Below are 10,536 nucleotides of genomic sequence, written 5' to 3' on the forward strand. Positions count from 1 at the left end.
TAAAATTTTTAATATAAAAAAACCCAACAATAAAATCCTCACTCTAAGCGCTACATCTTAAGATAACATTGCAAAGAATAAAATAAAGACATACGGAGGTTAGAAACACGGAATACTAGATTTAAAATTTTTAGACCTTTAAACAATGTCATAACTGATCAGGTTTAGGACTCAACCTGCCTCTATTGTTAGAAGCATTGTAAAAACAATAAACATGCAGTCAATCAGAAAAGCCTGCTTTCAAACAGTTTAATCTCCAAAGCAAGCATTTCTGGAGCAGATCAAGTGCTTCTTTTTGGTGACACCGTACATCTTGTTTTTCCTAGCGACAGATAAAAATGCAAAGGACTTTCATCCTGACAGCACAAAAACGACGCTTTCAGCAAAACAAACCCTCCAGCAACGTCCAAGCAGAAAAAAAACAAACATTTATATGAATGTAACTCAGAAACTTACTTTTTTAATTCCTGCATTTTGTAAATGACTGCTAACGTAGTGCATTCCCTGCTTGTTTCCAGGAGGACATCACTGTCTGACAGCTGGTGTCGCACCTAAGAAGAGTGAAGTTGGAAGTTATGCTTTATTATCAGGTTATGACAGGGTTGAATTTTATGATTAATGTCAACATCAAGGAGTTTAGCGAGCTATTGTTATGCATGTAGTGCAAATAAGACTCCTGAAGACATCTGAGTGGTGTATTTTCATATTATAAGACTTGTATAAAGATACAATTAAAGTTTAAATAGCATTCGTTCTGAGGTCTGATACATGGCAATCTTAATGCCCCCCAAGGGTGATTCAGAAGCTCAACCATGAAACATGAGCCAATCATGTTGCTGTGTTGAGTAGGTATCAACACACTTATTGTTTTTTTTGTGTTACTGCATCTATAATGTCTACTCTAATTAATGCTTTGTTAACTGCTCTGTCGGGACAAGCCAGAGATCTGGACGCGTGTTGAATTGGACACGCACAGGAGAAGTACAGCTCTAAACTTTATTTGGGGCAATGTCACAAACCTTTAAGGTAGTTTTACAGCACTTAATAAATTTATTAGACCACTTCTGTGTAGATATATCAATATCTACTTAAAAAGTATCCACCTAAAAAGTAGATATTGAGGATATATTTAGTTATTACTGAATATATAAGCAACCAAAAACTGCCATGAAAGCAACATGCTGTGTTTACCAATAAAGTAAAGAGTCCTGGATAAAGTTTTGGAGTATGCGACTTGATGAATTCTTCTGTAACTTTTGCAAAACTTGTTGCATCCTCAACCTTCTTTGAGTCCACAAGACATTTGATCAGGTGCCTGAGCAGAAACAGAGACAGAGAGCAAACATGTGGGCATGTGTCACAAGATGACCTTTACAGTCTCCAAAGTGCTATTAGCCAAGTGCTCAGTTTTTCTATGCTACTGAACATTTAATGTAATTAATATGCCAACAATCAAATAACAGCCTTTCTTTTCTGAAGCTTGTCATGTTCACACTTGTGTGGCATGAGCTATCTGATATTACTATGCTGGTGTTGTTACTACAACATAAGTCATGTTATTCAAGGACTATCTTAGGGAAAAAGACAGCAGTGGGTGAAGGTGCCTTTAGGGCGTTCTGGCAGAAAAGCTTTCTGACAAAAACACTCTAAAGTAGAAAGGCTTTCAGAAGTCAGGGCTACAAAGTTAATGTGAGGAGCAGGTTGGTGGTGGATGTATGGATCCGCTTCACCTGACAGACTGGGTATTTTGTTCTGTGTAAAACCAAAAGTCAATGTTCACTTTTATTTTCTTGTACTCAGTTCAAGAATATTTCTATTATTTCAGTTTAAGTTTGGTTTGGTTTAGGAAAGGACTGTGGTCTGGGTTGAAACTGTGCTCGTCTGTGGATGCACACAAAACACTAGTCACAACTACAATGTGACATTGATTGTTCTGAGGCAATATATAAAAATATATATATGTATATATTTATCCCACCACAGGGATATCAGACAATGCTTGCCTCCATGGTCAATATGTAGCTTGGGTTTTAGACTTCCTGTCATACTAACACTAATATTAATGTAGCAACATAATGAACCAAATTTACTAAAGGGAGCAAAATAGCATGCAAGTGCAATCACCAAATAGGCCAAATTATGGGCGTGGTTAGTTTTATGGGTGATTTTTAAACACAGACACAGTCAGTTCATTTTTGAGAATTAAATTTTAGCCCAATTGTCAGTAAATTGTGTGGGAAACATTTGTCAATCGGTTTGCATGCTTGATTTAAATGTTCTTCTTCCTAATTTTTTACCTGAAGAAACAAATTTCCAAGAATACAAGCTGTTATGGAAATTTTAACAATAACCTGCAACACACCCAGTGAGCTTGATTTGAAGTGGGTTTAATTAACACATTGCAATGTGGAGAGAGCATCCCAGTTAAACACCAGGATCATCTCTGAATTTTGGCCACCGCCCTTACATCTTATATACAGAGACACAGACAAAGAACATTCCACAAATGTGGAGGGGGGGCTATACCTTCTCCCTCACAGAGAGAATTATGACCTTGTTTTCTGCTTGGCCATCATCTAAGGATTTACATCCCTGATAAGCAGAAGGAGTCCCACTATCTGTTTAACGTCTCCCATCACAATGGCCTCACTGTGTTAACATTCCACATGCATGCAAACTAGTGACAGGGGTACTCTTAATATAGTAAAGTGAGAAAGTGATATTACTATAACTAATGTGATATGATTAAATATGTGATTAATACATGAGAGAAGAAATTTGCCTCCACAAAGCACAACAGGATTAGTTGCAAAAATCTCTGAGTTCCCACCTCATACACAGTCTGGTTATCATGCTCCCTTTGTAAGTGCCAACAGCACTTTTTTTCCACACCAAACCCCAGTTTGCACTGGTGCAACGCATTAGTAAATCTGGACTAATGAGTCTTTAACTTATACAAATCAACCCATATATGGGTAAATGCAATGCATACAGCTGTGATGGAACATTTCACAACCAATGATGAATTGGACATATTTTTCTTATTCTTATAACAGATGTAATGTAGCACGCCATGTTAATCTCATTATATCTGTCACTGACCCAACATTATATATATGAATGATAAATTTTTTTTCCTCTGATCAAAGATAAAACTAATATTTTTTTGAAAAATGATTAAACAGCTTGGAATAAAACAGATACTTGACTCTATAGAAGAAAAAAAGCAGCCCATTAACTGAGGCTACATGAAGCTGTGGTCATAAATAAACTGCTGGTTAATAAGCTCAGTTCATTATCTCTATGAATTTTCAATGAGTATGAACCAAAATCACAACTGGACATATTAATGAGGTCTAAGTAAGAGAGCACTTGCATCATGAGTTCAGCCCTCCAGCTGTGGTCGTGGTCTGCCACCTCCTCCAGACTCTGCACCACCTGCCTGAGAGAGGGCACCAGGTGGAGGCTCCGCCCCGGCTGCAGGAGAGGTTGCACTGTCTGGAAGTACAGCACCGAGGCATTGAACACCATAAAGTGAAGTCTGTAAGGCACAAATCAAATGCAGAAGAAAGTAAACACCGAGCAATGAATTATTTATGTGATACACTTGCAAGCCATTTTATCTCTTAGTACGACTCAATTCAAACCAAGTGAGGAAGGAAACCTATGAGGAAGTCCTGTGAATTCCAAATGTGTGTGGATTAACAATCGACCAATGAGCCACAGGAGAGCGGCCCGCTGAATCTTTTCGATGTGAAATAAGTGGAATTTATGAATTTAAGCTGCAGTTTTAAAGAAAACTCTGTGAAGAGACTGTTTGAGCGCTCCTAATTTATTCACCAGAGTGTGTGCTGTCCATTAGCGTGGGCTGCTTGAATTAGATATGTATTCCCTTTGGTGTTAATTGGAATTCCTCATTGAGCCTTTTTATTGACAGGTTATGAGTTCATTAGCAAAGAAAACCAGTGCTCATTGCTTACAAAGGCTAACCGAGTACCTCCAAACGCATCCATCAAAGCGAATAACAAGGGACGCATCTGTCACAATTTCTATTATTGCATCGATATGTGCATCACCCGTTTCACCCTGCTCACAGATGCATCCAGTCAGCTGTTAAAATTGAGGTGAAAACACATTGAAAATGTTCCGCTTGTGAATAAGGGGTCGGGGTGAAGCATGAAAAATCGTGTTATATTTGATTCTTCTTCGTAGCATATTTCTGCGCATCAGACAGAGCCTAACCTATCACAGCTAAACAACATTCCCTGGTGAGAATGTCTGGCTTTCATTACGTGTTTTACCAGCGCACCTTACCGCTGTGGCAGCAACTGCCAAATAATATCAGAGATGATCAACTGTACGCAACAGAAAATGGTCATCCATCTTTCTCGACACTGTAACAACAAAGCCGAGCATACTCGAGGTTGCATACCTTGGTTCTTGCTTTGAAATCTCAATTGCTTTCAGAAAATACACCACAGCCTCCTCAAAGTCCTCCTAAAATAGAAAATGATGCAAAAAGGGGACATGAGAACTTGTCAGAACATAGAAGCATAAAAACAATGACAAACAGTTTAGCAAAAAAAACCTTTAAGCTGCACTCAAATGTAGCAAAGGCCAATATTTGTTTGAGACCGAAGAAGCATGGTAAAAACGCTGGAGTTTGTTTGCAAAGCTGCTGCATGTTTTTAGTGCAAATGAGTACAGTATGCCGCTACAGTAATTGCATGTGTATATATCTCTGGGGCGCAGAAACACACACACACACACACACACACAACACCCTTGAGGGGATGTGTCCAATTTACTGTCCTCACCACACTCTCAGTGGCCGGCGGAGACTTCAGCTGGCCCTGGCAGAGGTAGGCTCGACACAGAAATTGATTAGCCGGCGGATTCCCTTCAAAGTACATCTTTAGACACGCTGCGCTTATCTCCAAACAGCCCAGCTGAAAACACAGAGACAGAGCGGCACAAAGGCCAGAGAGAAAAAGAAAAAAAAATTCAGCCTCATCTGCAGTTAGATCGTGTAACCGGCAATTTTCCCTGTATGATGCATTATTAAAAACGATTGCGAAAGGGCTTAATGTATGGGGAGGTGCACATTTATTTTTTGCACGACAAATTAATTCCATGCTGTTTTACAAACTGCCTCCTGTTAATTGTAAAATTAATTCAAACTCAGCAGATTTATACTCAGTGATGTGCAGCACTATCGTGGAAGATGATCATGCAGCAGAAATTTTTGTTCTGCAAGCTTTTATATGTGTTGTGAAGAACAATAAGTCAGGCTGGAAGATCACTGAATAAGTAAAACCTGACAGTAATGAGCAATGGATTAGTATGTTAGCAAATGTCTTAATACAACAAGAATATTTATGCTTCTCTGGAAAATTGAAGAATACGGCAACGGAACTGTACTGCGGATGAAGACTAATTCAGCATTCACTGACACTTAAGTCTTCAGGCTAAGCTGCATTTTCACAGAAAACTTGCTGCGTGATATAAAGGAGAGAGAACAAATCACATTATGGAATATCCCTGTGTTTCATTATACAAATATGTTTCCCTTGCCTTAGGACAGCTCAGCCTGTATTAGTGAATATTCATTGCTATTCCCTACTGGGAAAATAGCTCGATTAGAAGAACTAAAGTTACTGCACGAAAACAGTGACATAATGAAACGAGTCCTCCAGCAGGGAGGTCCTGCCGGCTTTTTTATTACCTTGATTTTTCTATATCAATACCTGTAGATACCATCAGCAACAAAGCAATGATGTTAATCAACAAACAACCCATCCAAATGTCTAGGACCCGCTTTATTTTGAAGCTTTAATAATTCAGGAGCTTTCACAGATGTAGCAGGCATTTACTTATAAAATGTAAGCTCCACATCTTCACAGTCAGATGCCAATCTTTTGTTCTAGGAGGCTGCTTGAAGCACCATGTCTTATGCCACAACTCAGCAGTCAGGAGCTTCTCACATCATAAAAAATGCTTCTCACAGCAGTTGAAAAGCAAGGTTGCAGGCACCTTCAGAGAATGTGTGTTCTCATTATAGTCTTTCATACAAAGAAATTCAGCCTGTCTGATTCTGATGCTGACTGTAGGTTAATACACACACATCTAAATTTGATGTATTCACTGATCTACCAACATAAACCTGGTGAGATTTTAAGTGATATGTGCGTGCGAACAACCTGACATAGTAGTGGTGGATAAGGCCGAATGATAGATGTGGCTATACCAGGTGATAGAAACATCAGGAAGAAATAAAATGAGAAGCTCAAGAGGGATGCGAGAAGCTAGAGAAGATGTGGAAGGTTAATGCACCAGTTGTCCTTGTGGCAATTGGAGCACTTGGTACAGTGACTCCCCCAAAACTGGGTGAGTGGCTTCAACAGATACCAGCAGCGACAACTGAGATTTCGGTCCAGAAGAGTGCAGTCCTAGGAACAGCAAAGATAATGCACTGGACCTTCAAGCTATAAGCCTCTGGTAGAGGACCTGTGCTTGAAGGATAGAAGACCATTATATATTAGTAGTAATAATAGTATTTTGTATTTTGATTCAACTTGATAACCCAAAATACTTTTTTTTTATTTTGAGAGAGGAACTAGAATGGAAACACATACAATGGAAACAAACAACAATGGCACATAACATTTTTTTGTTATGTGCCATGTTTTCATCACATTTAGAAGAAGTAATGGTAGTCTGCAAAGTCATTTTAAGGTAATTTTGCCCCCTCCTGTAGCTTTTAGCCTTTCATCCAAAAATACAGATGTGTGTGCAGAAAGTACAGGGATTCATAAATTAAAATAAATACACCTATCTACAATATACGCTACGAACATAGCCTGTTATGAGACATAATCTAATCAACTTGGTACTCTCTGACTCTCCAGTTACGAAATAAACAAGAAGAGTAATATAATTCAGACTAATTTAGCATACACTAAAGTATAAAAATGTAATACTCAATACCTAATTGATAAAATAAGATTAGCACTGCAACCATTTTTTTCTTTTGTTTATTTCCAACTCATCACCTCGACCCTGGTGGCAAAACGATCATCAAGTGAATTCTTCATCAACAGTAACTCCTGGTCCTCTCTCACCTGTAGCCCAGCTTCGGCGCACAGGACGCACCACTCCGGATCAATGCGTGGAGTTCGTCCGCCGGTTCCAACTACTGCTGCCCCCTTGATTAAATCGTAGGCTGACTGCAGAGCTCCACAGTCTGCATGTACGAAATAAACACAGTAAGCTTGTTTTCACAACTCTTCATTTGCTTAACTGACTGCGCGACAAACCTTTGTCCTCTTTAGCCTTGGCTAGATGCTGGCGAATATCTAAGTCCATTTCAAAGCGTTACTTAGCTAACGTTAACGTAATGACAATTTACTTCTTTTTATTTCATGTCCCACTTAGCTGCTACTTTCTTGAATACAGAGCAACCCATCGAAAATAGCAAATACTTTCTTGAATTGTAGTAGCCAACAGTCAGTGCTTTTAGTTTGGGAGTGTTACTAAGCAACCGGGCTTGAACTACGGTGTACGGATAGGACAAAAAGGCTGATAGACAAAATAGGGCAAAAGCTTTTGGTCGCGGTCATTAACACGCCACCTCAGTTAGCAGCAGTAACTTGACTTTCACTAGTTTCTGTGAGCGAAATGCAGAACTGGCAGCCTACAAAATATAAAGCAAACACTCTCAGTTAACTGGACTTCTCCACCAGTGGTATTGATGGTTTTTGAAGCACTTTAATGACATTACCTAATAAAAAGCCCAAGAATGTGCTTTAGTTTTGGTGACTACAACCCCCCCCCCCCCCGAGAGTGACAAAAAAAACAACAACAGAAAACGGTAGTTTCTTTATTAGCCGTTTGGTTGGTTCCAAAAACCATTACTTGTTATAATAATCACTTTTGGAGACAGCACATTTATATCCTTTTACAAAACACAATTTTGGGCTCTATGGATAGTTTAGGTCAGCGGTCCCCAACCTTTTTTGCGCCACGGACCGGTTTATGCCCGACAACATTTTCATGGACCGGCCTTTAAGGTGTCGCGGATAAATACAACAAAATAAAACTAGTACTGGTACCGAAAAAAAGAAAATTTATTCATAACACACGTGAAAAGACCAAGGAAAACCGAGTAAACGATAAAAACGATAACAAAATAACACTGAAAACCCTGAAAACTATACATTTCACACCTGAGCCTCAACTCTAGCGGCCTGGTACCAAACGACTCACGGACCGGTGCCGGTCCGAGGCCCGGGGTTTGGGGACCGCTGGTTTAGGTCTCACCTTTGGTGACTGGAGCCAATGAAGATGCAACACAGTCTGTGCTGTTGGTGTTTTATGGAGCATTTGATGCAATTATCTGACTATTATATGGTACATCCCATTCACAATTCATTTATTAATACTAAAGCATGTGCTTCAGTAATCTAGTATTTCACGAGTATGTTATTTGGTACTAGTTATCACATATTGGTGTGTGCATTGTACTAGTGTAGCTTGTAGAAATAACTGCAAAACCAGTGGTGGATTTCATGACTACAGTGGTCCATCTTTTATACTGCCTATGGTTACAGCACGACTTAGCAGTTATCTGGTACATCTATAGTTCCTTTTTCTACTCTGACTGAGCACTTTTGTGTTTTGGCATGTTAGCCAAGCAACTCTAAAAAGAGAGCTTTTTAACCTGAATGAGATTTCTATTTGGCTAATTCCTAAAATTATCTGTATCTGTGCAGTGCACTTTGCTAACCAAGCTTGCTAACATTAGACGATTGTAATAACTAAGACCTCCACATTCTTGTCCAAATATGGTCATTTATAGCTACAAAACCCCCAACAAACAAAAGAAAAAAACTAAATATGTCACATTGGCTATATTACTAATATTATGGTAAAATATTATGATGAGTGTGAGTTCACAAACCAATGCCTATATCCATCTTTTATTTACAGTTTGGTAAAAACCTTAGCCTGTAGGTTTTACTGGCACGATGCATATTTTCACAATATTATTACATATATATGTAATAATATTACAATTATTACTTCAAAAGGTATGAATAAAAGTGAAAAGATGGTACATAACAAAAGCAAAATAACATCTCTCCCTCCCGCCGTTATGAACACACACACACACACACACACACACACACACACACACACACACACACACACACACACACACACACACACATACACACACACACACACACACACACAGGGGTACAAAAAGCCCTTCTTTACTTCAAAGTGCATCATTATAGAAATCAGGTTGCTTAGTGTGCAAATATAATTTACTTGGTCAAACCACATACTGCAGCAGATGTGACAGGGGACAAAGTCGAGAGGGAAGGCAAACGGCTGTGGCTGTACTTTCAGTACATACTTAGGATTCCAGGTTTGAGGTTTAATTGACAGAAGTATGTATTACCTGCCAGCAGTTCAAAGCAGCATAGATAGCTCCTTGGTGGCCCTCAAGCAAATTTGTTAAGCAGTTCATCGTGGGATCTGTCTTAAAATACACACAAAGCTTCTGGAATGGCTTTAAGTGTGAAATATATAATTATTTTCTGGAAGAGATTTTTCCTCTGTCACTTGACCTACTTAATGGTTTGAGTTGGCACTTCTATTTGTTGCTTAAAATTTCACAACTGTCATGCCACAGTTCTGTTGCTTGTGACTTTATGTTTTATACTTTTGGTCTATGACTGAGTGGCAGAGAGAGAATTATCTATAGACTGGGCACTTCAGAGGTGAAAATGGAGAAGAGATGAAAATCTCTGGGTCTCATAAAGACTTGGTAGGTACTTAAATGTAAGAATTTTTATGCAAGAACCTTATATTACGTCACCAAATGCAAATATCAGTTAGACAACCATCATTTTTTTCATGACAGCTGTACTACAAGTAGGTTTTTAAAACTGAATTAAAGATGTATTACTAATCTTATACATTCCTTTATTTTACGTCATATATACACTGTTAAAGTGGTGGGTATTTATTTTCATCATGGTTAAAGTTTGAAACAATGAGGTCAGATTATGTACAGTAGAGGAAGAAATTATTTGATCCCCTGCAGTTTATTGTTAAGTTTATTGTTATTTATAAGAAATTATTGATAGTTTCATCTTATGGAGAGAGACACAATATAAACCAAAATATATCCAAGCTTGTAAATTAAGCAGGGGATCAAATAATTAGTTCTTCGACTGTAAAAGTCTGTAAACCAAAGTCTCAGGCTCCTGACTGCCCATTTGAAGAAATTTATTTCTATGCTTTCCACTGGATGATGTCATTGAGTGCAGATAGCACAATCATTTTGTGCCGAAAACAGGAGGACACTTACTGTTCAGACAGCCTATCAGTAGAAGGTTTGTGTAAAAGGAAAGGAGCTTGTTCCAGAGGACTGTGCTAGAGGATGAACTGAGGGCTCTACCAAGAGTTGAACAATAAAAATATGAAGTTTTAAGTGGATATAGTAGGGCTGCCTTTAAAAGAATG

At 38.6% G+C, this 10,536-nt stretch overlaps 1 protein-coding gene across 5 annotated transcripts in view; it reads right to left on the reverse strand.

Moving 5' to 3' along the window:
- Positions 1 to 7,523, reverse strand: part of cfap46 (cilia and flagella associated protein 46) — a 72,968-nt gene extending 65,445 nt beyond the window's left edge. For all 5 annotated transcript variants that reach the window (XR_014801972.1, XM_084948674.1, XM_084948672.1 and 2 more), the window contains exons 1-7: positions 7,317 to 7,523; positions 7,122 to 7,243; positions 4,818 to 4,949; positions 4,433 to 4,497; positions 3,377 to 3,541; positions 1,192 to 1,315; positions 457 to 551 (exon numbers count right to left, since the gene is read on the reverse strand). Coding sequence is in view for 4 of the 5 variants with exons in the window: in XM_084948674.1 (XP_084804800.1) it covers positions 457 to 551; positions 1,192 to 1,315; positions 3,377 to 3,541; positions 4,433 to 4,497; positions 4,818 to 4,949; positions 7,122 to 7,243; positions 7,317 to 7,365 (752 nt within the window). In the remaining variant the exon portion in view is untranslated. The remainder of the gene's footprint in view (positions 1 to 456; positions 552 to 1,191; positions 1,316 to 3,376; positions 3,542 to 4,432; positions 4,498 to 4,817; positions 4,950 to 7,121; positions 7,244 to 7,316) is intronic.
- Between the last annotated feature and the right edge of the window lie 3,013 nt (positions 7,524 to 10,536).

This window comes from Perissodus microlepis, chromosome 13 (genome assembly GCF_051167445.1).
Source record: "Perissodus microlepis isolate ML-2025 ecotype Zambia chromosome 13, ASM5116744v1, whole genome shotgun sequence".
NCBI classification, from domain to species: domain Eukaryota; kingdom Metazoa; phylum Chordata; class Actinopteri; order Cichliformes; family Cichlidae; genus Perissodus; species Perissodus microlepis.